The following is a 27,940-nucleotide window of genomic DNA, read 5'->3' as shown; positions in this document are numbered from 1 at the left end:
GACGGTCCGATACAGACATGGGAGCCAGGGCTCCTCTGATCATTCTCACTTTATCTTCCAATGGGTGGAGCCCAGTTTTATCGACCCTCTCACCCGACCTGGGGACCCTGGAACACACAGGCTTACGGCCACGTGGGAGAAACATCTAAGCACCAGGTCCATGTTGTCTCCCTGCTCTTTATTGGTCTTCCCTGTTATAGGCGTGTCACCTAGACCTTGAAAAATGTTCCCCATCGGCCACTGAAAACTTGGGCTGGTGACACCCCAAATGACAATCTCAAATATCGGTACCATGCCTTATGGAGGTTAATTTGGAGCAGATTTGTGGGAGTCCTCATCGACATGGCTGATGCCCAGCTCCCTGCCAGCTTTGTCTCCACATTCTCTCTGCCAGCGATCGGTATTTATCCAGCTGTGAGAAGCAATTGTTTAAAATCCCCGACCTGTCAGATTCAGTCCAACGGGTGCTGCCCATTTCACAAACTGCCCTGGTTGGATGATTCCTTTGTTCCCCCAGCCTCCTCATTTCTGCCTCTACTATTACCCCCGAAGGCAAATGGCACTGGGCAGGCCTTGCAGAGTGGTGGAACTGTTTCCAGGTCACCATGTTAGATGGCCTTGGCTCCTTTGATAGGCCGGGGTGGGGGTGGGGGCGGAGAGGTCGGGAAGAAGATTGCAGGTCAAGAAGGCGGTGCTGAGTCTGAAGGTTGGGGACCCCAACCCTCAGACTCAGCACCGCCCCCAACCCTCAGACTCAGCACCGCCCCCAACCCTCAGACTCAGCACCGCCCCCAACCCTCAGACTCAGCACCGCCCCCAACACTCGGACTCAGCACCGCCTTCTTGACCTGCAATCTTCTTCCTGACCTCTCCGCCTCCACCCCCTCTCCGACCTATCACCCTCACCTTAACCTCCTTCCACCTATCGCATTCCCAACCCCCCTCCCCCAAGTCCCTCCTCCCTACCTTTTATCTCAGCCTGCTGGACACACTTTCCTCATTCCTGAAGAAGGGCTGATGCCCGAAACGTCGATTCTCCTGCTCCTTGGATGCTGCCTGACCTGCTGCGCTTTTCCAGCAACACATTTCCAGCTCTGATCTCCAGCATCTGCAGTCCTCACTTTCCCCTTTGATAGTCCCCAGACCTTCCTGAAAAACATTCGGGTCTTTACCTTGGCCGGTTTTGCCCGTCCCTAGTTGCCCCTTGACAAGGTGGGGGGGGGGGGGGGTGAGCTGCCTGCAGTCCACCTGCTGTGGGTTGACCCACAATGCCCTGAGGGAATGAACTCCAGGATGTTCAGTGAAAGGGAAGGAATAGCGATATATGGAAGGGCTCGTGGGTTTGGAAGGCACTGTCTGAGATGGTAGGCGAATCTCTGCAGTGCATCTTGTAGATGGTATACACTGCTGCTCCTGATGGAGGGAGAGATGGAGGGAGAGATGGAGGGAGAGATGGAGGGAGTGATGGAGGGAGTGGATGGCTGTGGATGTGTTTCCAAGCACTTTGTCCCTTTGTTCTGGACGGTGTGAAGTTGCAAGAGCTGAGGAGCTCTTGTTGGGGAGTCAGGAGGTGAGTCACCATAAGATTAATGGTCATAATGATCGACGTGGGAAAATGACAATTTGGGAGAAGTGCTTTATTCACTATTCAACCGTATCTACCGAGAAACAGTGACCCGACCCAATCATTATGGACCTTTGGCAATGAATAGGAATCAATGAATAAGTGGCAACAGTGACTGAGAGTGATCCACAACATTCACGCTGTGTAAAGTGATCAACATAGGTCAACATCCATCAGCTCCTAGAGCTGGATGGAAACTTTTGGTGAGAGAAAATTGTGGGTTTGATGGTTAATGCTGACATGAATATTTCGGTTGTGTTTCAGATTGCGAATTATTTGACGGCGGTGAATGGAATATATCAGAATGTGGACTTTCTGGGAATCCGACACATAAACTTCCAGGTCCAGGAACTGTCGGTACGTGTAACATTTCAGATATGTGCCGAAATGGTGCAGTTGGTGATTGTTTTCCCGGACCCAGGGGCCAAGGGCAGATGCTCAGAGTAATAAGTGCCAGCCGTCCCAGTAATACCCACGTTCTGGAAGCCCATAGAATGAACACTTGGTGGTCTAGAACTGTAGGCTGAGAGGTCCATCTGAGGAAAGAGTCTCTCCCAATTCAAACCGCCACAATTTCTCCACTCGGTGACAGAAACCCTGGGGCAGATCAAATTCTTTATTTAAAAAAAAAACCAGCATTCCACAGTCCAAGGTTTATCACAACTTCCATTCTAATTGTAGACAATCCTAAGGCAGAGAGATGGACCCAGTGTCTCTGAAGTTCACTCCATGAGGTTCTTACTTCCCGACCTCTGACCTTGCGTGATTGAGGTTCACTGGGAGTGAATTCTGTCAAGGTCAAAGTGGTCTATTAAACCACGTTTCTGGTCAAACTAGAAGAGTCTTGTCAGATAAACAATATGAGGTTGATTGTAAATACCGCGACGATTCAGTTTAGAGAATCATGCAGCTCACACACCACATCCTCAACCCAATCTGTTCGAGCAGCAGATAGTTGCTCAGGAACAGGGGGATGAGAAGGAATTACTTCTCTCAGTCAGTCTGTGGAATTCTTGACCGCACCCTGCAGTCACGGCTGGGTCATTAAGTACATTCAAAGCTAATACAGGCAGATTTTTAATCCGCAAGGAAATCAAGGGCTATGGGGAAAAGGCAGGAAAGTGGAATTGGGGATGATCAAATCAACCATGATCTCATTGAATGACATCACAGACTCAATGGGCCAAATACTGTTTCGATGTCTGAAGGTCTCATATGATCTATGTTACTACAGCGACTGCTAAGAGGTCATTAATGTCAGATTTGTCTCCGTCTTTGACCAAGTGACCAGTGGGTGGTGCCCACTGGTCTCAATTAAGTATTAACCCAGCTAGACCTGCATGCAACAAGCTGTTCAATATTGATGTCAGTTGAGCAATTGTGATAGGGTTAGGGTTAGGATTAAACCTAACCCTAACCCTAACCCTAACCCTAACCTTAATCCGAACTCGAACCATAGCCTCAACACTAATGCTAACCTCATCCCTAACCCTAACCTTAACTCGAAACCTGACTCTAACCCAAACCCTAACACTAACTCTAACCCTAACCCGAACCCTAACCCTAACCCGAACCCTAAACTTAACCTGAACTCGAACCATAACCTCAACACTAACCCTAACCTTATCCCTAACCCTAACCCGAAACCCAACCATATCTCGAAACCTAACTCTAACCCAAACCCTAACCCGAACCCTAACCTAACTCTAACCTGAACCCTAACCCTAACCTAACCCTAACCTAACCCTAAACCTAACCCTAACCCGAAGCCTAACCCTAACCCTAACCTTAATCCGAACTCGAACCATAGCCTCAACACTAACCCTAACCTTGTCCCTAACCCTAACCATAACTCGAAACCTGACTCTAACCCAAACCCTAACACTAACTCTAACCCTAACCCGAACCCTAACCCTAACCTGAACTCGAACCATAACCTCAACACTAACCCTAACCTTATCCCTAACCCTAACCCGAAACCCAACCATAACTCAAAACCTAATTCTAACCCAAACCCTAACCTGAACCCTAACTTAACTCTAACCCAAACCCTAACCCGAACCCTAACCTAACTCTAACCCGAGCACTAACCCGAACCTAACCCTAACCCTAACCCAAACCCTAACCCGAACCCTAACCCTAACCCTAACCTAACCCTAACCCTAACCCAAACCCTAACCCTAACCCTAACCCTAACCTAACCCTAACCCTAACCCGAACCCTAACCCTAACCCTAACCTAACCCAAACCCTAACCCTAACCCTAACCCGAACCCTAACCAGTCAAACCAGTTGCAATTGCACTTCGTACAGAATTGCAACCAGAAATTCCAACGTTTTGTCAGGTCAGTAAGGAATGGCTGAGAGCTAACTGTCCCTAAAAGGAATCCGCTTTAACCATCTGGAGGTAGAGTTTGGTGCAGTCTCTGAGAAAACCCATCTTTTAGCACTTTTAATAATAAAGCAATTATTAATTTTTCAAATTCCAGATTGACTCCAAATGCAATAATTCCAATCCTCTCCATAACCGCTATGTCAGTGTAGAGAAACTTCTGGATTTACATTCCAGGGAAAACTGGAGGAAGTTTTGTCTGTCGTACCTCCTGACAAACCGGGATTACAGTGGTGTACTTGGACTGGCGTGGCAAGGCAATGTCGGTAAGGAGAAGCAGCCATTCCATCAGTTTGTCACAGTGATGACAACACATTTCTGTCTCCAAAAGGACACTGCATCCAGGAACAGTCAGGGCCCATGGCCTCATGGTCACAGGGGTGAGTGTGTAACAGTCCTGCTCACTGATCAGTGGGGCCTCAGGGGTGAGTGTGTAACAGTCCTGCTCACTGAGCAGCTGGGTCTCAGGGGTGAGTGTGTAACAGTCCTGCTCACTGATCAGTGGGGCCTCAGGGGTGAGTGTGTAACAGTCCTGCTCACTGATCAGCTGGGTCTCAGGGGTGAGTGTGTAACAGTCCTGCTCACTGATCAGCTGGGTCTCAGGGGTGAGTGTGTAACAGTCCTGCTCACTGATCAGTGGGGTCTCAGGGGTGAGTGTGTAACAGTCCTGCTCACTGAGCAGCTGGGTCTCAGGGGTGAGTGTGTAACAGTCCTGCTCACTGAGCAGCTGGGTCTCAGGGGTGAGTGTGTAACAGTCCTGCTCACTGAGCAGCTGGGTCTCAGGGGTGAGTGTGTAACAGTCCTGCTCACTGATCAGTGGGGTCTCAGGGGTGAGTGTGTAACAGTCCTGCTCACTGAGCAGCTGGGTCTCAGGGGTGAGTGTGTAACAGTCCTGCTCACTGATCAGTGGGGTCTCAGGGGTGAGTGTGTAACAGTCCTGCTCACTGAGCAGCTGGGCCTCTGGGGTGAGTGTGTAACAGTCCTGCTCACTGATCAGCTGGGTCTCAGGGGTGAGTGTGTAACAGTCCTGCTCACTGATCAGCTGGGCCTCTGGGGTGAGTGTGTAACAGTCCTGCTCACTGATCAGCTGGGTCTCAGGGGTGAGTGTGTAACAGTCCTGCTCACTGATCAGTGGGGCCTTTGGGGTGAGTGTGTAACAGTCCTGCTCACTGATCAGTGGGGCCTCTGGGGTGAGTGTGTAACAGTCCTGCTCACTGATCAGCTGGGTCTCAGGGGTGAGTGTGTAACAGTCCTGCTCACTGAGCAGCTGGGCCTCTGGGGTGAGTGTGTAACAGTCCTGCTCACTGATCAGCTGGGTCTCAGGGGTGAGTGTGTAACAGTCCTGCTCACTGATCAGCTGGGCCTCTGGGGTGAGTGTGTAACAGTCCTGCTCACTGATCAGCTGGGTCTCAGGGGTGAGTGTGTAACAGTCCTGCTCACTGATCAGTGGGGTCTCAGGGGTGAGTGTGTAACAGTCCTGCTCACTGATCAGCTGGGTCTCAGGGGTGAGTGTGTAACAGTCCTGCTCACTGATCAGTGGGGTCTCAGGGGTGAGTGTGTAACAGTCCTGCTCACTGATCAGCTGGGTCTCAGGGGTGAGTGTGTAACAGTCCTGCTCACTGATCAGCTGGGTCTCAGGGGTGAGTGTGTAACAGTCCTGCTCACTGATCAGTGGGGCCTCTGGGGTGAGTGTGTAACAGTCCTGCTCACTGATCAGTGGGGCCTTTGGGGTGAGTGTGTAACAGTCCTGCTCACTGATCAGTGGGGTCTCAGGGGTGAGTGTGTAACAGTCCTGCTCACTGATCAGTGGGGTCTCAGGGGTGAGTGTGTAACAGTCCTGCTCACTGATCAGCTGGGTCTCAGGGGTGAGTGTGTAACAGTCCTGCTCACTGAGCAGCTGGGCATCTGGGGTGAGTGTGTAACAGTCCTGCTCACTGATCAGCTGGGTCTCAGGGGTGAGTGTGTAACAGTCCTGCTCACTAATCAGCTGGGTCTCAGGGGTGAGTGTGTAACAGTCCTGCTCATTGAGCAGCTGGATCTCAGGGGTGAGTGTGTAACAGTCCTGCTCACTGATCAGTGGGGTCTCAGGGGTGAGTGTGTAACAGTCCTGCTCACTGATCAGTGGGGCCTCTGGGGTGAGTGTGTAACAGTCCTGCTCACTGAGCAGCTGGGTCTCAGGGGTGAGTGTGTAACAGTCCTGCTCACTGATCAGTGGGGTCTCAGGGGTGAGTGTGTAACAGTCCTGCTCACTGAGCAGCTGGGTCTCAGGGGTGAGTGTGTAACAGTCCTGCTCACTGATCAGTGGGGCCTAAGGGGTGAGTGTGTAACAGTCCTGCTCACTGATCAGTGGGGCCTCTGGGATGAGTGTGTAACAGTCCTGCTCACTGATCAGCTGGGTCTCAGGGGTGAGTGTGTAACAGTCCTGCTCACTGATCAGTGGGGCCTCTGGGGTGAGTGTGTAACAGTCCTGCTCACTGATCAGCTGGGTCTCAGGGGTGAGTGTGTAACAGTCCTGCTCACTGAGCAGCTGGGTCTCAGGGGTGAGTGTGTAACAGTCCTGCTCACTGATCAGTGGGGCCTCTGGGGTGAGTGTGTAACAGTCCTGCTCACTGAGCAGCTGGGTCTCAGGGGTGAGTGTGTAACAGTCCTGCTCACTGATCAGCTGGGTCTCAGGGGTGAGTGTGTAACAGTCCTGCTCACTGATCAGTGGGGCCTCTGGGGTGAGTGTGTAACAGTCCTGCTCACTGATCAGCTGGGTCTCAGGGGTGAGTGTGTAACAGTCCTGCTCACTGATCAGTGGGGCCTCTGGGGTGAGTGTGTAACAGTCCTGCTCACTGAGCAGCTGGGTCTCAGGGGTGAGTGTGTAACAGTCCTGCTCACTGATCAGTGGGGCCTCTGGGGTGAGTGTGTAACAGTCCTGCTCACTGATCAGCTGGGTCTCAGGGGTGAGTGTGTAACAGTCCTGCTCACTGAGCAGCTGGGTCTCAGGGGTGAGTGTGTAACAGTCCTGCTCACTGATCAGTGGGGCCTCTGGGGTGAGTGTGTAACAGTCCTGCTCACTGATCAGCTGGGTCTCAGGGGTGAGTGTGTAACAGTCCTGCTCACTGATCAGCTGGGTCTCAGGGGTGAGTGTGTAACAGTCCTGCTCACTGATCAGCTGGGTCTCAGGGGTGAGTGTGTAACAGTCCTGCTCACTGATCAGTGGGGCCTCTGGGGTGAGTGTGTAACAGTCCTGCTCACTGATCAGTGGGGCCTTTGGGGTGAGTGTGTAACAGTCCTGCTCACTGATCAGCTGGGCCTCAAGGGTGAGTGTGTAACAGTCCTGCTCACTGATCAGCTGGGCCTCAAGGGTGAGTGTGTAACAGTCCTGCTCACTGATCAGTGGGGCCTCTGGGGTGAGTGTGTAACAGTCCTGCTCACTGATCAGTGGGGCCTTTGGGGTGAGTGTGTAACAGTCCTGCTCACTGATCAGCTGGGCCTCAAGGGTGAGTGTGTAACAGTCCTGCTCACTGATCAGTGGGGCCTCTGGGGTGAGTGTGTAACAGTCCTGCTCACTGATCAGCTGGGTCTCAGGGGTGAGTGTGTAACAGTCCTGCTCACTGATCAGTGGGGCCTCTGGGGTGAGTGTGTAACAGTCCTGCTCACTGATCAGCTGGGTCTCAGGGGTGAGTGTGTAACAGTCCTGCTCACTGAGCAGCTGGGTCTCAGGGGTGAGTGTGTAACAGTCCTGCTCACTGATCAGCTGGGGCCTTTGGGGTGAGTGTGTAACAGTCCTGCTCACTGATCAGTGGGGCCTCTGGGGTGAGTGTGTAACAGTCCTGCTCACTGAGCAGCTGGGTCTCAGGGGTGAGTGTGTAATAGTCCTGCTCACTGATCAGTGGGGCCTCTGGGGTGAGTGTGTAACAGTCCTGCTCACTGATCAGCTGGGTCTCAGGGGTGAGTGTATAACAGTCCTGCTCACTGATCAGTGGGGCCTCTGGGGTGAGTGTGTAACAGTCCTGCTCACTGATCAGTGGGGCCTCTGGGGTGAGTGTGTAACAGTCCTGCTCACTGATCAGTGGGGCCTCTGGGGTGAGTGTGTAACAGTCCTGCTCACTGATCAGCTGGGCCTCTGGGGTGAGTGTGTAACAGTCCTGCTCACTGATCAGTGGGGCCTCTGGGGTGAGTGTGTAACAGTCCTGCTCACTGAGCAGCTGGGTCTCAGGGGTGAGTGTGTAACAGTCCTGCTCACTGATCAGTGGGGCCTCTGGGGTGAGTGTGTAACAGTCCTGCTCACTGATCAGCTGGGTCTCAGGGGTGAGTGTATAACAGTCCTGCTCACTGATCAGTGGGGCCTCTGGGGTGAGTGTGTAACAGTCCTGCTCACTGATCAGTGGGGCCTCTGGGGTGAGTGTGTAACAGTCCTGCTCACTGATCAGTGGGGCCTCTGGGGTGAGTGTTTAACAGTCCTGCTCACTGATCAGTGGGGTCTCAGGGGTGAGTGTGTAACAGTCCTGCTCACTGATCAGTGGGGCCTTTGGGGTGAGTGTGTAACAGTCCTGCTCACTGATCAGTGGGGCCTCTGGGGTGAGTGTGTAACAGTCCTGCTCACTGAGCAGCTGGGTCTCAGGGGTGAGTGTGTAACAGTCCTGCTCACTGAGCAGCTGGGTCTCAGGGGTGAGTGTGTAACAGTCCTGCTCACTGATCAGCTGGGTCTCAGGGGTGAGTGTGTAACAGTCCTGCTCACTGATCAGTGGGGTCTCAGGGGTGAGTGTGTAACAGTCCTGCTCACTGATCAGTGGGGCCTCTGGGGTGAGTGTGTAACAGTCCTGCTCACTGATCAGCTGGGTCTCAGGGGTGAGTGTGTAACAGTCCTGCTCACTGATCAGCTGGGTCTCAGGGGTGAGTGTGTAACAGTCCTGCTCACTGATCAGCTGGGCCTCAAGGGTGAGTGTGTAACAGTCCTGCTCACTGATCAGCTGGGCCTCAAGGGTGAGTGTGTAACAGTCCTGCTCACTGATCAGTGGGGCCTCTGGGGTGAGTGTGTAACAGTCCTGCTCACTGATCAGTGGGGCCTTTGGGGTGAGTGTGTAACAGTCCTGCTCACTGATCAGCTGGGCCTCAAGGGTGAGTGTGTAACAGTCCTGCTCACTGATCAGTGGGGCCTCTGGGGTGAGTGTGTAACAGTCCTGCTCACTGATCAGCTGGGTCTCAGGGGTGAGTGTGTAACAGTCCTGCTCACTGATCAGTGGGGCCTCTGGGGTGAGTGTGTAACAGTCCTGCTCACTGATCAGCTGGGTCTCAGGGGTGAGTGTGTAACAATCCTGCTCACTGAGCAGCTGGGTCTCAGGGGTGAGTGTGTAACAGTCCTGCTCACTGATCAGCTGGGTCTCAGGAGTGAGTGTGTAACAGTCCTGCTCACTGAGCAGCTGGGTCTCAGGGGTGAGTGTGTAACAGTCCTGCTCACTGATCAGCTGGGTCTCAGGAGTGAGTGTGTAACAGTCCTGCTCACTGAGCAGCTGGGTCTCAGGGGTGAGTGTGTAACAGTCCTGCTCACTGATCAGCTGGGTCTCAGGGGTGAGTGTATAACAGTCCTGCTCACTGATCAGTGGGGCCTCTGGGGTGAGTGTGTAACAGTCCTGCTCACTGATCAGTGGGGCCTCTGGGGTGAGTGTGTAACAGTCCTGCTCACTGATCAGTGGGGCCTCTGGGGTGAGTGTGTAACAGTCCTGCTCACTGATCAGTGGGGCCTCTGGGGTGAGTGTGTAACAGTCCTGCTCACTGATCAGTGGGGTCTCAGGGGTGAGTGTGTAACAGTCCTGCTCACTGATCAGTGGGGCCTTTGGGGTGAGTGTGTAACAGTCCTGCTCACTGATCAGTGGGGCCTCTGGGGTGAGTGTGTAACAGTCCTGCTCACTGATCAGCTGGGTCTCAGGGGTGAGTGTGTAACAGTCCTGCTCACTGATCAGCTGGGTCTCAGGGGTGAGTGTGTAACAGTCCTGCTCACTGATCAGTGGGGCCTCTGGGGTGAGTGTGTAACAGTCCTGCTCACTGAGCAGCTGGGTCTCAGGGGTGAGTGTGTAACAGTCCTGCTCACTGAGCAGCTGGGTCCTCTGGGGTGAGTGTGTAACAGTCCCACTCACTGATCAGTGGGGCCTGTGGGGTGAGTGTGTAACAGTCCTGCTCACTGAGCAGCTGGGTCTCAGGGGTGAGTGTGTAACAGTCCTGCTCACTGATCAGTGGGGCCTCTGGGGTGAGTGTGTAACAGTCCTGCTCACTGAGCAGCTGGGCCTCTGGGGTGAGTGTGTAACAGTCCTGCTCACTGAGCAGCTGGGTCTCAGGGGTGAGTGTGTAACAGTCCTGCTCACTGAGCAGCTGGGCCTCTGGGGTGAGTGTGTAACAGTCCTGCTCACTGAGCAGCTGGGTCTCAGGGGTGAGTGTGTAACAGTCCTGCTCACTGATCAGTGGGGCCTCTGGGGTGAGTGTGTAACAGTCCTGCTCACTGAGCAGCTGGGTCTCAGGGGTGAGTGTGTAACAGTCCTGCTCACTGATCAGTGGGGTCTCAGGGGTGAGTGTGTAACAGTCCTGCTCACTGAGCAGCTGGGTCTCAGGGGTGAGTGTGTAACAGTCCTGCTCACTGAGCAGCTGGGTCTCAGGGGTGAGTGTGTAACAGTCCTGCTCACTGAGCAGCTGGGTCTCAGGGGTGAGTGTGTAACAGTCCTGCTCACTGATCAGTGGGGCCTCTGGGGTGAGTGTGTAACAGTCCTGCTCACTGAGCAGCTGGGTCTCAGGGGTGAGTGTGTAACAGTCCTGCTCACTGAGCAGCTGGGTCTCAGGGGTGAGTGTGTAACAGTCCTGCTCACTGATCAGTGGGGCCTCTGGGGTGAGTGTGTAACAGTCCTGCTCACTGAGCAGCTGGGTCTCAGGGGTGAGTGTGTAACAGTCCTGCTCACTGAGCAGCTGGGCCTCAAGGGTGAGTGTGTAACAGTCCTGCTCACTGAGCAGCTGGGTCTCAGGGGTGAGTGTGTAACAGTCCTGCTCACTGCTCCTTCGTTCAGTTACTCCTTTCTCTGTCTGACATAAACCCCCAATACTGAGGGAATGCTGCATTGTCTGTAGTTCCATCATCAAAGTGATGTCAAACAGCATGTGTCCATCCAATCATAGCCTTTTTCCAATGTGGAAGCGGATCGATTGGCTCATCAAGTCCATACCGACCGTCCAAAGAGCCTCCCACCCAGACCCTCCCTGCATTCCCTGTGGCAAACCCACCTTGACGTTACATCCCTTGGCACTCTGGGAAATTAGATTAGATTAGATTAGATTAGATTACTTACAGTGTGGAAACAGGCCCTTCGGCCCAACAAGTCCACACCGCCCCGCCGAAGCGTAACCCACCCATACCCCTACATCTACATTTACCCCTTACCTATCACTATGGGCAATTTAGCATGGCCAATTCACCTGGCCTGCACATCTTTGGACTGTGGGAGGAAACCGGAGCACCCGGAGGAAACCCACGCAGACACGGGGAGAACGTGCAAACTCCACACAGTCAGTCGCCTGAGGCGGGAATTGAACCCGGGTCTCAGGCGCTGTGAGGCAGCAGTGCTAACCACTGTGCCACCGTGCTGCCCACTACATGGCCAATCCACCTAACCTACACATCTTTGGAATGTGGGAGGAAACCCACGCAGACAGTGGCGGGATTGTACAACCTCCACTAAGGCACCCAAGTGTGGAATTGAACCTGGGTCCCTGGTGCTGTAAGGTGCTAACCACTGAGTCACCCCCTTTTTACTTGGATGTGTGTAATAGGCACCAGTCACTATAGAAGCAAGGTCTGGTGTTCTCTGAATGTCCTGAATATATTTATTTGATTGGTTGCCTCATGCCAGCTATTGCTGAGTGTATTTTATCTCAGTAACAATCGTTCCAAACATCGTTCATTCCCTGTAAAGCGTTTTTTAAATATCCCAGTACTCTACGTGATGCTGCAGAAAGGCAAATCCTTTCTTTCTTCTGCTAACATCAGGAATGGTGTTTCCAACTGATCCCCCAGTCACTACGCTCACCCTTTGAACTTGATCCCCAGGGAATGACTATTTGAAAGGACAGTGAAACAGATGGGACTAAGGGCTCAACAGGCAGAGAAGAAGACTTGGAAAGAGTGAGCAGGAATATTAGAAATATTAGTACGAGAGGGGGATATTGGAGAGGGTCAGAGTGTGTGGGAGATATTGGAGAGGGGGATATTGGAGAGGTTTAGAGTGTGTGGGAGATATTGGAGAGGGCTAGAGTGTGTGGGAGATATTGGAGAGGGGGATATTTGAGAGTGTTAGAGTGTGTGGGAGATATTGGAGAGGGGGATATTGGAGAGGGTTAGAGTGTGTGAGAGATATTGGAGAGGGGGATATTGGAGAGGGTTAGAGTGTGTGGGAGATATTGGAGAGGGGGATATTGGAGAGGGTTAGAGTGTGTGGGAGAGATTGGAGAGGGGGATATTGGAGAGGGTTAGAGAGTGTGGGAGAGATTAGAGAGTGTTAGAGTGTGTGGGAGATATTGGAGAGGGGGATATTGGAGAGGTTTAGAGTGTGTGGGGGATATTGGAGAGGGTTAGAGTGTGTGGGAGATATAGGAGAGGGTTAGAGTGTGTGGGAGATATTGGAGAGGGGGATATTGGAGAGGGTTAGAGTGTGTGGGAGATATTGGAGAGGGGGATATTGGAGAGGGTTAGAGTGTGTGGGAGATATTGGAGAGGGGGATATTGGAGAGGGTTAGAGTGTGTGGGAGATATTGGAGAGGGGGATATTGGAGAGGGTTAGAGTGTGTGGGAGATATTGGAGAGGGGGATATTGGAGAGGGTTAGAGTGTGTGGGAGATATTGGAGAGGGGGATATTGGAGAGGGTTAGAGTGTGTGGGAGATATTGGAGAGGGTTAGAGTGTGTGGGAGATATTGGAGAGGGGGATATTGGAGAGGGTTAGAGTGTGTGGGAGATATTGGAGAGGGAGATATTGGAGAGGGTTAGAGTTTGTGGGAGATATTGGAGAGGGGGATATTGGAGAGGGTTAGAGTGTGTGGGAGATATTGGAGAGGGGGATATTGGAGAGGGTTAGAGTGTGTGGGAGATATTGGAGAGGGGGATATTGGAGAGGGTTAGAGTGTGTGGGAGATATTGGAGAGGGGGATATTGGAGAGGGTTAGAGTGTGTGGGAGATATTGGAGAGGGGGATATTGGAGAGGGTTAGAGTGTGTGGGAGATATTGGAGAGGGTTAGAGCGTGTGGGAGATATTGGAGAGGGTTAGTGTGTGTGGGAGATATTGGAGAGGGGGATATTGGAGAGGGTTAGAGTTTGTGGGAGATATTGGAGAGGGGGATATTTGAGAGGGTTAGAGCGTGTGGGAGATATTGGAGAGGGGGATATTGGAGAGGGTTAGAGAGTGTGCGAGATATTGGAGAGGGGAATATTGGAGAGGGTTAGAGAGTGTGGGAGATATTGGAGAGAGGGATATTGGAGAGGGGGTTATTGGAGAGGGTTAGAGTGTGTGGGAGATATTGGAGAGGGGGATATTGGAGAGGGTTAGAGAGTGTGGGAGATATTGGAGAGGGGGATATTGCAGACAGTTAGAAAGGGGTTTATTGTTGTGAGCTAGGTATAGGAGGAGAGGGGTATATTGGGGTTTGTGGTTGATGGGAATTCAGTCGGTGTTTATTGGATCTGTTTGAAACACTTGTCTTTCTGGAGCTGATGATTATGACTGAGGGCATCCTGAGGGATCCTCAGGTAAAGAAACATCCTTCATCCAGGGTCAGTCCTCGTGAAATGAGTGGGTCACTCCATGTGAAGAGCTAAAGATCGTTATCATTTGCTGTTTGTGGGATCCTGCTGTGTAAACGATCACCGCTAGATTCCTTACCCTACAATAACTCTGCCTTGAGAATCGTGCTTCATGGGTTGTAAATTGCTCAGGGACAGTCTGAGGTTGTGAAAAGGTGAATGGAACACTCTGTCTCCCATCCTGCTCCTCTCCCTGTCCAATGGTGACAGAGTCAGGCAAGCACCAGTCTTGGGAAAGTGACAGACATTGTCCCCAACTCCACTCTTTCAGCATATCGGTTAAATTGGATTCGACAAAGAGCAGTTTAGCTTCTCTGTCATTTCTCTTTCCTCAATTTTTAACTGGGAGTTTTAAAGTTAGTCTATTATTGGGACGGTGGTTGGACCAAGAACCACCGTCAGGGGAACATAGAATACTAATGCCATCTAGCAAAAAAAAACATTAAAATCCATTCTGAAACTTTCTATTTGTTACTCAGACAGGAATCCTTTGGCTTAAACAAATGTGGGTCCATTACAGGCTGAGTCAGGAGAATAGAGAAATGGGAATAGAGAAATGGTTCAGAATTTAAGTGATCACTTTGTCTCTGTGTTCACTGAAGAAGATCCAAGAAAACTCCCAAAACTAGAGATATGTGTCTGGGGAGAATGACACAATTAGAATCAGTAAGCGTATTATACTGGGGCGGAAAGTTAATAAATCCCCAGGATCCAATATCAGGAGAGTCAAAGTAGAGATAGTCGATGAATTGGTTATTATCTTCCAAAGTTCTATAGGTTCGACGATGAGTTCTGCTGAAGTGTTAGAACCCGTTATAAAGAATGGGGGAAATCTGGTTGATAATGACCTGATTAGGCAATGTCAGCATGGATTTGTGAATGGGAGTCACGTTTGGTAAACTTGGAGCATTCTGAACTTATTGCTGATGATACTGATAAAGGGGGATACACTGATGTAGGATACTTCACTTTTCAGAAGGCTTATGGTAAAGTCTCTCACAGGAGGCCGGTTAGAAACATTAAAGCAGATGAGGTTGCCATGGATTAGTGATTGGCTACCTGACTGAAAACAAGAGAAATAAATGGCCCGTTCTAGCATTGACAGGCTATGGGTCACAAAGATCAGTGCTTATACCCCAGCTGTTCACAATATATCGCAGCTATTTGGAGTTGGGGACCAAAATCTAACATTTCCAAATTTGCAGATGATTCCAAAACTAAACGGGAATAAGTGCTGTGAGGAAAGTGCTGAAAGGGAAGCCCTTTTGGAAAAGATATCAGGAAAAACTTCTGCTGGAGAGTAGTGAATCTATGGAACTCATTGCCACAGAAGGCCACAGACAGAGATAGATTGGTTCTTGATTGTCAAGGGGATCAAGGGTTACAGGGAGAAAGCGGGAGAATGGGGTTGAGAAACTCATCTGTGATGATTGAACGGCAGAGCAGACTCAATGGGCTGAAAGGCCTAATTTCTGCTCCTAAGACTTATGGTCTTATGAGAATGTAAAGCAGCTGCAGGAGGATTCGGACAGGCCTTGTTAATGGGCAAGAGCATACCAGATGGAATATCATGTGTCATGTGAGGTTATCTACTCAGGTAGGAAAAACAGGTGTGCAGAGTATTTCTTCAAGAATAAAAGTTTGGAAAGTGGAGATGGACAATGGGACCTGTGTGATCTTGTTGATAAAGTCACTGATATGCAGGTGCAGCAAACTATCAGGAGAGCTAATGCAATGTTAGCCGTTAGGCAAGAGGAGTGGCGTACAGGAGCAGGCAAGTCTTGCTTCAATGTGGGGTGGCACGATGGCTCAGCGGTTGGCATTACTGCCTCACAGCACCAGGGACCCGGGTTCGATTTCCGCCTCGGGTGACTGTCTGTGTGGAGTTTGTACATTCTCCCCGTGTCTGTGTGCAAAGATGCGCAGGTTGGGTGAATTGACCATGCTAAATTGGTCAATTTAGTGTTAGGCACATTAGTCAGAGGGAAATGGGTCTGGGTGGGTTAGTCTTTGGAGGGTCGGTGTGGACTGGTTGGGCTGAAGGGCCTGTTTCCGCACTGTAGGGAATTGAGTCAACCATATAGGAGTTTGGTTAGGCCGCACTGAAAGTACTGTGTGCGGTTTTTGGTCTCGTCATCTCAGGAAAGTTGTCATTGCCACAGTGGGAATACAACAAGGTTGACCAGACTTGTTCCCAGGACAGTTTGTGAGGAGAGATTGGACGAACTGGGTTTGCTTTCTCCAGAGGTTCGAAAAACGAGAAACCATCTCATTGAGACCGACAAACTGCTTAAAGAGATGGACAGGCTAGCTGCAGTTACCGTGTTTCCCTTTGATGTTGGAGTCAGACTTTTTCCATGACGGACATTAGATGAACTGACCTGTATTTTCTTGCTCGCTGTCTCCCTCCCTTTTTGAACACAGCTGTTAAGTTGATGGGTTTCCAATTTGCTGGGGATTTCCAGAAATTGTGGAATTTTGATGAATACATCCAGTCACTCCGCAGTGTCCACGATCCATGGACAGGCAAGAGTTCCAAACTTCCATAACTCTCAATTTCCTGACGGCCCAGTTCTAGTCTTAAGCTTCTACCGCCTCGTCTCGTGAGAGACTGTCATGGTTTGTCAGAACATCCATCAGGGGGTTAATGGGTCAGGTCAGCTCCCAGTCTGAGTCACTGACAGATACCTTCCCTTCTTCACAGTCCATAATGGCGGTATCTGCTCCAGCAGTCTGAACACAGGACTGATCACCGTCCAAAAGTACGGCTCACAGCTCCCTCTGAGAATGACTCACCTCGTTCTGGCTCATGAGCTTGGTCACAGTCTCGGATCTCCGGTGAGTACACACAGACAATGAAGTCTTGATCATTGACTGCGCACTCCAGAGTTTACATAGAGGGAGAGCTGAAAATGTGGTGCTGGAAAAGCGCTGAAGAAGGGCTCTTGCCTGAAACGTCGATTCTCCTGCTCCTTTGATGCTGCCTGACCTGCTGCGCTTTTCCAGCAACACATTTTCAGCTCTGATCTCCAGCATCTGCAGTCCTCGCTTCCCCCTTTACATAGAGGAAGTCTGCTACAGGCATTTAAAGACCAAGCCGTCGCACTGGGATCTGTACCCCTTTATCAGGGTCATGTTGAGGCTAAAAGGATTGCATTCAGAGGGGTCAGTTTGCAGGAACTTGATTTGTGCTTATTTGAGTTTTGGAAGTTAGGAGTTAGATTGGATGGAATTTTTGTTTAAGATATGGAGAACCTATTGCTGGGCACGGCCAGAGTAAGAGGACACGCCCGCAGCTGTCAGGAGGATGTAGAGATGGTTCAGCGTGATATGGGTGAGTTGAGAGAGTGAGCAAGTGGCAGATGCAGTATAATGTTGGATAAATGGGAGGTTATTCACTTCAGGAGCAAACCGTTGAAGAGAGATTATGATGTAACAGATGATAGATTGGTAAAGGGTGAGGTGTAATGAGAGCTGGGTGTCGTTACACACCAGTTACTAAGATATGCAGCAAGCAGTGATGAAGGGGAATGATATGTTGGCCTTCACAGCGAGAGGATTCGCGCACAGGAGCAGGGATGTCTTGCTGCTATTGGACAGGCCCTTGGTGAGATCACACCTGGAATGTTGTGTACGGTTTAGTCTGTTTTGTTTTGTCAGCAGGTATTTTGATTTAATGTTTCGCTATTTCATCACAATGTGGCACAAAATTCATTTGGGTACACAGCCTGTTGGGGACATAGCCTGTCGGGTACACACTCTGTGGGTTCACAGCCTATTGGATACACACTCTGTTGGGTGCACACCAGGTTGGGTACACACACTGTTGGGTATACTGCCTGTTGGGTACACACTCTGACGGGTACACACCTGGTTGGGTACACAACTTGTTGGGTACACACTCTGATGGGTGCACGGACTGTTGGGTACACACTCTGTTGGGTACATGGCCTGCTGGATACACAGTAATGTAAGAGAACTCAGATTACACAGGGTTCATCCATCAGTCACAAACATAGCAGGGTCGTCATGTCGAAAACTGCAATTGGAGGGGGGCTGGGGGGAGCTGGAATGGAATGGACAGTGCAAATATTTATAACAAAATCAAACATTATAATTATGAAGTAGGAACTAAGTTTAAGACACAGGACACGATAAGATAGAGGAGCAGAAATTAGGCCATTCAGCCCATCGAGTCTGTTCTACCATTCAATCATGGCTGATCGGTTTGTCAAGAGGCTAGATCAGTGTGGTGCTGCAAAAGCACAGCAGGTCAGGCAGCATCCGAGGAGCAGGAAAATCGATGTTTTGGGCAGGAGCCCTTCATCAGGAATACTCATTCCTGCTCCTCGGATGCTGCCTGAGCTGCTGTGCTTTTCCAGCACCGCTCTGATCCAGACTCTGATCTTCAGCATCCGCGGTCCTCACTTTTGCCGGGTATGTTTCTCAACCCCATTCTCCCACTTCCTCCCTGTAGCCCTTGATCCCCTTGATGTTCGGCCATGATGGTGTTGAATGGCGGAGCAGGCTCAAAGGGCTGAATGGCCTCTTCCTGCTGCTATCTTTTATGTTTCTATGTTTAAATAGGGGTTGCTTTGGCTAGCCAGTGGGGAAACAGGCCACTCAGTCTCCAGGCTGGCATTTATTCTTCACTTCAGTCTCCTCCCATCTTTGCTCTTTTAAGCTGACTCAGTCAATTCCCTCCTCCCTGTCTACCTTCCCCCTTAAAAGTGTCTGTTCTAGCCAAACCCTTTGTGATCCAAAAAGGTACTCACGAGTTCAGGGAGTGTGAGGAAATATTAGCGGGTATGGGGAATTGTGAACTCACTCATTTTGGCAGGAAGAATGGAAAAGCGGCACATTACTGAGATAGAGAGAGAGAAGACAGAGCTTGGTGGTACAGAGTGATTGGTGTGTCCTGGTACATGGGTTCCTGAAAGGTTGTCACAGGTGCTGCAAATGGTGAGGAAAGACAAATGAAATTGCAGTGTGTCTGGAATATGAAACCAAGGCAACGTTACTTCAAAGTTTGGGAGAAGATTTGTCGCTCGGGTGCTCGTTGTTGTGGTTCTGTTCGCCGAGCTGGGAATTTGTGTTGCAGACGTTTCGTCCCCTGTCTAGGTGACACCCTCAGTGCGTGGGGGGACTCCTGTGAAGCACTTCTGTGATCTTTCCTCCGGCATTCCTCCGACAAAATGCTGAAGGAAACGAGGGCGGCACGGTGGCACAGTGGTTAGCACTGCTGCCTCACAGCGCCAGAGACCCGGGTTCAATTCCCGACTCAGGCGACTGACTGTGTGGAGTTTGCACGTTCTCCCTGTGTCTGCGTGGGTTTCCTCCGGGTGCTCCGGTTTCCTCCCACAGTCCAAAGATGAATTGGCTATGCTAAATTGCCCGTAGTGTTAGGTAAGGGGTCGATGTAGGGGTATGGGTGGGTTGCGCTTCGGCGGGGCGGTGTGGACTCGAAGGGCCTGTTTCCACACTGTAAGTAATCTAAAAAAAAGTAATCTAATCTAAATGTCACCTAGACAGGGGACGAAATGTCTGCGCCAGAAATTCCCAGCTCGGGGAACAGAACCACAACAACGATTTTACTTCAGCTGCACAGGATATTGGTGAGGTCACAGCTCCTGGTGGTCAAATTAGTTAAGAAAAGATGTAATCCCGTTAGAAGCAGCTCAGAGAAGGTATCGATAGAGGGGAGGCAATGGCTTAATGGCGTTATCGCTGGATTGTTAATCCAGAGACCCAGGGGACCAGGGTTAGAATCCGGCCATAGCAGATTGTGGAATTTGAAGTCAATTAATCTCTGGAATAAAGAGTCTAATGATGACCATGAAAGCATTGTTGGGAAAACTCATCTGGGTCAGTAATGTCCCTTAGGGGAGGAAACTGCCATCCTTACCTGGTCTGGCCTACATGTGACTCCTGACCCACAGCCAATATGGTTGACTTGTCCTGTGGGCAATTAATACCCGCCCAGCCAGCGATACCCTCATCCCATGTACAAATTTAACAGAAAATCTGAGGGTGGGGCCAGGGTATATCTAATGAGGAGAGGTTGGATGGGATAGGCCTGTATCCATTTTAGTTTTGATTGAAATACATAAGATCTCGAGTGGACTTGACCGAGTTGATTCTGAAATGATGTCTCCCCTCATGTGTCAAGAACCAGGAGACAACGTAAAACTCAGGGATCTTCAGTTGGAAGCTGGAGATGAGGAGGGTTAGTCTGTGGAATGCAGATCCTTGGACTCCTCCATCGCCAGACCATAGCAACACGACGGTTGGAGGAAGAGCGCCTCATCTTCCGCCTAGGAACCCTCCAACCACAAGGGATGAACTCCGATTTCTCCAGTTTCCTCATTTCCCCTCCCCCCACCTTGTCTCAGTCCCAACCCTCGAATTCAGCACCGCCTTCCTAACCTGCAATCTTCTTCCTGACCTCTCTGCCCCCACCCCACTCCGGCCTATCACCCTCACCTTAACCTCCTTCCACCTATCGCATTTCCAACGCCCCTCCCCCAAGTCCCTCCTCCCTACCTTTTATCTTAGCCTGCTGGGCACACCCTCCTCATTCCTGAAGAAGAGCTGATGCCCGAAACGTCGATTCTCCTGCTCCTCGGATGCTGCCTGACCTGCTGCGCTTTTCCAGCAACACATTTTCAGCTCTGATCTCCAGCATCTGCAGTCCTCACTTTCTCCTAGTCTGTGGAATCCTCTTCCTCAGACAGCAGTGGTGGATATAATGCAGGCTGTGTGTGAGAGAAATTTGACTGATGTGGGTATGGAAGGAGACTGAAAAGTCAAGGGGAGGCCACAATCCAGATCAAAGAACAATCCACCCTCCAAGCCTGCACCACCACATTTTGCACTCCCAAACTGTCTCCACCTACAGGATCCCTCTATTCCCTTCCTTTTTCATGTATTTGTCCATGATCTTATTGAAAGGGGTAGCAGTCTTGAGGGGCTGAATGGTCGACTCTGGTCTCTCACAGCTGTGACCTCTGGGATTCCACAATCAAAGCTGCATCCATTGCCTCTTTGTTTTCCAGCACGATGGGGATAAGGAATGTCGTCCGTGGGAATCTTCACATCTCCAGAGGAACCCAGCTGGAAATTTCTTGATGCACCGTTATGCCTCATCTGGGGATGACTATAATAATGATAAACTGTCTGACTGCACCATCCTGTACATCAGCGAGATCCTGAAGAGAAAGAAAGACCGGTGTTTCCACAGTAAGGGGCTAAGCCAATGTAACTAGGCCTCAGAGTGAAGGATCGAAGTCTGGAGTAACCCCACCATTTCCCCCGATGGAGAACTCTGAAAGGGCAAGGTTTTACCGCCTCAGACATCAGACAAGGGGGCGGGGCAGGGCACAGGATGAACAGTGTGGCGCTGGAAAACCAAGGGCCTAATCCCGAAACTTCGGCTCTCCCGCTCCTCGGATGCTGCCTGACCTGCTGTGTTTTTCCAGCGCCACACTCTTAGTCTCTGACTCTCCAGCATCTGCAAGGCCTCGCTTTCTCCCAGGGAAGGAAGTGATTGAGTTGGGAAGCCATCACCAAATCTCCCCCAAAGATTTGTAACTGCAACACACCAGATCAAGTCATTGTTCTCTCAGTAAATTCAGGCCCCGAGTCAGAAACTCAGCCCATCCATTTACTTCACTGAAACATAATGAGGGTGAGGGAGACTGTGTGAAGGGAGGCTGTGGGAGGGGGATGAGGGTGAGGAGGGGGATGAGGGTGAGGAGGGGCTGTGGGAGGGGGATGAGGGTGAGGAGGGGGATGAGGGTAAGGAGGGGGATGAGGGTGTGGAGGGGCTGTGGGAGGGGGATGAGGGTGAGGAGGGGGATGAGGGTAAGGAGGGGGATGAGGGTAAGGAGGGGGATGAGGGTGTGGAGGGGCTGTGGGAGGGGGATGAGGGTGAGGGAAGACAGTATTGAAAGGAATGAGGATGAACGAAGGAGATTGGAGAGGCAGGAATGTGAGGGAGGGGAATAGGAGAGTGTCTCAGGTCAAGGAGAGGGAGAGGAACATGCATGGAGGAAAGATGGTGAGTGTGAGTGTGAGTGAGTGTGACAGAATTGAGTGTGGTGGAGGGTGAAGGGAGTGTGAGTGAGGAGGGTGAGGGGAGGAAGTGTGAAAGATCGAGAGTGAGGGGAGTGGGTGTGAGTATGTTGAGTGTGAGCTTGAAGACTGTTGAGTGGAGTGTGAGGGTGTGGAGTGTGAGGGTGTGGAGTGTGAGGGTGTGGAGTGTCAGTGTGAGGGTGAGTGTATGTGTGTGAGTGTGTAGAGTGTGAGTATGAGTGTGTGTGTGGGTGTGGGTGTGAGGGTGTGGAGTGTGAGGGTGTGGAGTGTCAGTGTGAGGGTGAGGGTGTGAGTATGTAGAGTGTGTGTGTGGAGTGTGAGTGTGAGTGTGCGTGTGTGTGTGTGAGAGTGTGTAGAGTGTGAGTATGAGTGTGTGTGTGGGTGTGGGTGTGAGTGAGAGTGTGTTGAGTGTGATTGTGTGTGTGAGTGTGTAGAGTATGAGTGAGTGTGTGGGTGTGAGTGTGAGTGTGTAGTGTATGGGTGTGGGTGTGAGTGTGAGTGTGTAGAGTGAGTGTGAGTGGGTGTGGGTGTGAGTGTAAGTGTGTAGTGTATGGGTGTGGGTGTGAGTGTGAGTGTGCAGAGTGAGTGTGAGTGGGTATGGGTGTGAGTGTGAGTGTGTAGAGTGGGTGTGAGTCTGAGTGTGTAGTGTATGGGTGTGGGTGTGAGTGTGCAGAGTGAGTGTTAGTGGGTGTGAGTGTGTGTAGTGTATGGGTGTGGGTGTGAGTGTGAGTGTGAGTGTGTAGAGTGAGTGTGAGTGGGTGTGAGTGTGAGTGTGAAGAGTGAGTGTGAGTGGATGTGGGTGTGAGTGTGTAGTGTATGGGTGTGGGTGTGAGTGTGAGTGTGTAGAGTGAGTGTGAGTGGGTGGTAGTGTGAGTGTGTAGAGTGAGTGTGAGTGGGTGTGAGTGTGTGTGTGTGTGAGTGTGAGTGTGGGTGTGTAGAGTGATTGTGAGTGGGTGTGAGTGTGTGAGTGTGAGTGTGGGTGTGTAGAGTGAGTGTGAATGGGTGTGAGTGTGAATGTGTAGAGTGAGTGTGAGTGGGTGTGAGTGTGTGAGTGTGAGTGTGGGTGTGTAGAGTGAGTGTGAATGGGTGTGAGTGTGTGTGTAGAGTGAGTGTGAGTGAGTGTTAGTGTGAGTGTGTAGAGTGAGTGTGAGTGGATGTGAGTGTGAGTGTGAATGGGTGTGAGTGTGTGTGTAGAGTGAGTGTGAGTGGGTGTGAGTGTGAGTGTGTAGAGTGAGTGTGAGTGGGTGTGAGTGTGAGTGTGTGTAGCGTGGGCACAGTGTGTTGGAGGCGTTCCGTGAGACTGTCCACTCCCTCGACAGTTGCTGGTATGTGCCTGTGGTGTTGAGGGTTGAATAACGTTTGTCTCTCTCTCCCTCTCTGCCTCCCAGAGAGTACGAAGCCAATCTGTGGCAATCAGCTGGTGGAGGAGGGAGAACAGTGTGATGTAGGACACACCAGCACTGACCCTTGCTGCTATGGTGCCAGTCAATCAGAGGGAGCTCCCTGTCAACTGAAGCCAGGGAAAAGGTGCAGGTAGGAGGCTCAACCTTGAAGAATCTCCAGTGGGAATGGGGAGCTCAAATACAACCAGAATGGCCATGCCTTTATAGAACAGGGACCAGGTTCAATGGGCCAAATGGTCTACTCATCTTTCTGATTTGTACCTGAGTATGTCTGTAATAGCCTGGCACTGATCAGCACAGGGCCCTGGCATGAACCTGTCTAACATCGGACAATTGATCTGAGCTCATGGTGAGATTTGTACTTTGTCACGGTGCCCCCTCTGTCCCAGTGTACACATTCAGGCTGAGGCTGGAGGGAGATACCTTTCAGCCCAACTGTTTGCACTTAATAACCAAAAGGCGATAAGACCATCAGAAAGGGGAGCCGGAGTTGGTTATTCTGCCATTCTGTCGATTCATGGCTGATCTGACATTCCTCCTATCCCCATCCCCTCGTAAGCTTCAGTTCCCCGACTGATCAAGAATCTATCGATCTCAGCCTTAAATATACACAAGGACTCTGCCCCCATAGCTCCCTGGGAGAAGGAGTTCCAAAGGCTCACAACCCTCTGGGAGAAGACATTCCTCCTCATTTCAATCTTGAATTGGTTCCACTTTATTCTGAGACTGAGCCTTTGGTCCTAGACTCTCCCATGGGGGGGAGCGACGCTCTCAGTGTTATACCCTGTCCAGCCCCTCAAGGATCCTGTATGGTTCAATGAGATTATCTCTTATTCTTCTAAACTCCAGTGAGTAGAATCCCCTTTGCTCCTACTGGAAATCATCCCAGCAATCCTTCTCTGAATTCCCTCCAATGAGATTGTATCCATCTTTAAACAAGGGGAGTAAGACTGCTCACCGCAGTCCAGATGTGGCCTCACCAGGACCTTGGACGTGCCCACTCTTATACTCCAACCCTCTTGTAATATGGGCTAACATTCCATTAGCCCTTCCTGATTACCTGCTGTACCTGTGTGCTAGCTTTCTGTGTTTCGTACACAAGTTTCCCCCAAGTCCCTCTGTGCTGCAGTTTCTCCATTTAGATACATCTCTGTTATAGAGTCATCGAGTCATACAACAGGGAAACAGTCCAGCCTGTCAATGCCAAACAGGCTTCCGAAATTGAACTTGTCCGATCTGCCTGCATTTGACCCATATCCCTCTCAACCCCTCTGCACCCTCTCTAAAGCATCCCCATCTTTCCAATAATGAGGCAACCAGGGCTGAACACAATGTTCCAAGTGTGGTCTAACCAGGGCTCTACCTCACAGCTCTTTAACTCAGTACCTCTGCTAATGAAAGTCAATGCACCATACTTGGGTTAGCAACTTTGAGGGATGTGCTGGAAAGTTTGAATAACATGAGGACAGACAAGTCCCTGGAACCAGACAGGATACGCCCAAAGTTACTACAGGAAGTGAGGGAAGAGATTGTTGCACCATTGACGATGATCTTTGTGTGCTCTCTGTCCACTGGACTGGTGTCAGATGATTGGCAAATGTGATTTCCTTGTTCAAGAAAGGGAATAGGGATAATCCTAGGAATTACAGACCAGTCAGTCTTACCTCTGTGGTGGGCAAATTATTGGAGTGGATTCAGAGAAACAGGATTTATAATAACTTAGAAAACCACCATTTGATTAGAGATCGTCAGCATGGCTTTGGGAGGGGTAGGTCATGCCTCACAAACCTTATTGAATTCCTTGAGGATGTGACAAAACACATTGATGAAGGTGGAGCAGTGGATGTGGTGTATATGGATTTTAGCAAGGTGTTTGATAAGGTTCCCCATGGTAGGCTCAATCAGATAGTAAGGAGGTATGGGATAAAGAGAAATCCGGCTGTCTGGGCACAGAATTGGCTGGCACAGAGAAGACAGAGGGTGGTAGTAGATGGAAAGTATTCAGCCTGGAGCTTGGTGACCAGTGGTGTTCCACAGGGATCTGTTTAGATTAGATTAGATTACTTACAGTGTGGAAACAGGCCCTTCGGCCCAACAATCCACACCGACCCACCAAAGCGCAACCCACCCATTCCCCTACATTTACCCCTTACCTAACCCTACGGGCAATTTAGCATGTTCAATTCACCTAACGTGCACATCTTTGGACTGTGGGAGGAAACCGGAGCACCCGGAGGAAACCCACGCAGACACAGGGAGAACGTGCAAACTCCACACAGAGAGTCACCCGAGTTGGGAATTGAACCCAGGTCTCTGGCGCTGTGAGGCAGCAGTACTAACCACTGAGCCACCGTGCCGCCCACTGTTCTGGGACCTGTGCCCTTTGTGATTTTCATAAATGACTTAGATAAGGAGGTGGAAGGGTGGGTTAGTAAGTTTGCTGATGACACAAAAGTTGGTGGAGTTGTGGATAGTGTGGAGGGCTGTTATAGGTTGCAAGGGGACATCGACAGGCAGCAGAACTGGGCTGAGAAGTGGCAGATGGAGTTCAACCTGGAAAAGTGTGAAGTCATTCACTTTGGAAGGTCGAATTTAAATGCAGAATAGAGGGTTAAAGGCGGGATTCTTGGCAGTGTGGAGGAACAGAGGGATCTTGGGCTACATGTGCACAGATGTCTTAAAGTTGCCACTCAGGTTGACAGCATTGTTAAGGTATATGGTGTGTTGGCTTTCATTAGCAGGGGGATTGAGGTTAAGCGACGCGAGGTTATGCTGCAGCTCTACAAAGCCCTGGTTAGGACACATTTGGAATATTGTGTTCAGTTCTGGTCGCCTCATTATGGGAAGGATGTGGAAGGTTTAGAGAGGGTACAGAGGAGATTTACCGGGATGCTGCCTGGCCTGGAGGGCATGTCTTATGAAGAAATGTTGAGGGAGCTTGGGCTTTTCTCATTGGAGTGAAGAAGGATGAGAGGTGTACAAGATAATGAGAGGGAGGGAAGCCAGAGACTCTACACTAGGGCTATCATGAGGGGCCATAATTTTAAGGTAGTTGGAGGAAGGTTTAGTGGCGATGTCAGGTGTAGGTTCATTATGCAGAGAGTGGTGGCTACGTGGAAGGCACTGCCAGTGGTGGTGGTAGAGTCAGAGATATTAGGAACATTTAAGCGACTCTTGGATGGACACATGGGTGATAGTAAAATGAAGGGTATGTAGGTTAGTTTGATCTTAGAGTAGGATAAAAGGTCAGCACAACATCAAGGGCCGAAGGGCCTGCACTGTGCTGTATTGTCCTATCCCCTATGTTTTAAACCTTTCCTATCTATGTACGTGTCCAAATGCCTCTTAAATGTTACAGTTGTACCAGCCTCCACCACTTCCTCTGGCAGCTCATTCCATACACGTACCATCCTCTGGGTGAAAACGTTGCCCCTTCGGTCTCTTTTAAATCTTTCCCCTCTCACCTTAGACATATGCCCTCCAGTTTTGGACTCCCCATACCTTGGAAAAAGACCTTGGGTGTTCACCCTCTCCATGCCCCTCATGATTTTATAAACCTCTATCAGGTCATCCCTCAGCCTCTGATGTTGCAGTGAAAAAAATTCCTAGCTATCCAGCCTCTCCCTATCACTCAAACCTTCCAGTTTCTATAGCATACTGGTAAATCTTTTTTGCACCCTTTACATCCAGAACCTCAACCTGAGCTACAAATCTTCTCAAACTGGCTTTTTGCACCCTTTCTAGTTTAATGCCATCCTTTCTATCACAGAGTGACAAGGATGGTATGCAGTACTCCACTGTGACCTTCCCAAAGTCTTGTCCAGCCGTAACATGACAACCCAATCCTTGCACTCAGTGCTCTGACTGATGGAAGCTGGCATACCTTCTTCACCACCCTGTCTACCTGTGACACCATTTTCAAGGAAGTATGGACCTATATTCCAAAGTCTCTCTGTCTGATAACATTCCCCATGGCTCTACCAGTAACTGAGTAAATCCTGCCCTGGTTTGTCTTATCAAAGTGCAACACCTCACATTTATCTAAATTAACATTCAACTGCCCACTCCTCAGCTGATTGGCCCAGTTGATCATAACTCTGTTGTACTCTTAGATAATCTGCATCACCATCCACTATATCACCAATTTTGGTGTCATCTGCAAATTTGTTAACCACGTCTCCTGTGTGGCTATAATCATTTATATGAATGATGAACAGCAGTGGATCCAGCATGAATTCTTGCGGCACAGGCCTCCAGTCTGAGCTATAACCCTCCATCACCACCCTCTGTCTCCTGCCATCAAGCCAATTTTGAATCCAATTAGCTAGCTCTCCCTGGATCCTATGTGATCTAACTTTACTAACCAGTCTACCATTTGGAGTCTTGTCGAAGGCCTTGCTAAAGTCAATGTGCACAATGCCTACTGCTCTGCCTTCATCTATCTGCTTGGGTGCCTCTTCAAATAACTCAATCAAATTTCTGAGACATGATACCCCACATACAAAGCCATGCTGATTACCTCTAATCAGTCCTTGCCTTTCCAAATGCATGTAGATCCTGTCGCCCAGAATTCCCTCCAACAACTCATGTTAGGCTCACCGGCCTATA

General features: G+C 50.4%; 1 protein-coding gene across 2 annotated transcripts in view; it reads left to right on the top strand.

Moving 5' to 3' along the window:
• LOC140494480 (disintegrin and metalloproteinase domain-containing protein 10) overlaps nucleotides 1–27,940 on the top strand; it is a 129,546-nt gene that overhangs the window by 56,279 nt on the left and 45,327 nt on the right. For both annotated transcript variants that reach the window (XM_072593697.1, XM_072593696.1), the window contains exons 7-11: nucleotides 1,889–1,981; nucleotides 4,113–4,281; nucleotides 16,540–16,673; nucleotides 20,891–21,074; nucleotides 23,318–23,462. In XM_072593697.1, coding sequence (XP_072449798.1) covers nucleotides 1,889–1,981; nucleotides 4,113–4,281; nucleotides 16,540–16,673; nucleotides 20,891–21,074; nucleotides 23,318–23,462 — 725 coding nt within the window. The remainder of the gene's footprint in view (nucleotides 1–1,888; nucleotides 1,982–4,112; nucleotides 4,282–16,539; nucleotides 16,674–20,890; nucleotides 21,075–23,317; nucleotides 23,463–27,940) is intronic.

Source organism: Chiloscyllium punctatum, chromosome 24, assembly GCF_047496795.1.
Source record: "Chiloscyllium punctatum isolate Juve2018m chromosome 24, sChiPun1.3, whole genome shotgun sequence".
Taxonomy (NCBI): Eukaryota; Metazoa; Chordata; class Chondrichthyes; order Orectolobiformes; family Hemiscylliidae; genus Chiloscyllium; species Chiloscyllium punctatum.
The sequence above is the reverse complement of the archived record's forward strand: the minus strand, read 5'-3'. Positions and strand labels throughout refer to the sequence as shown.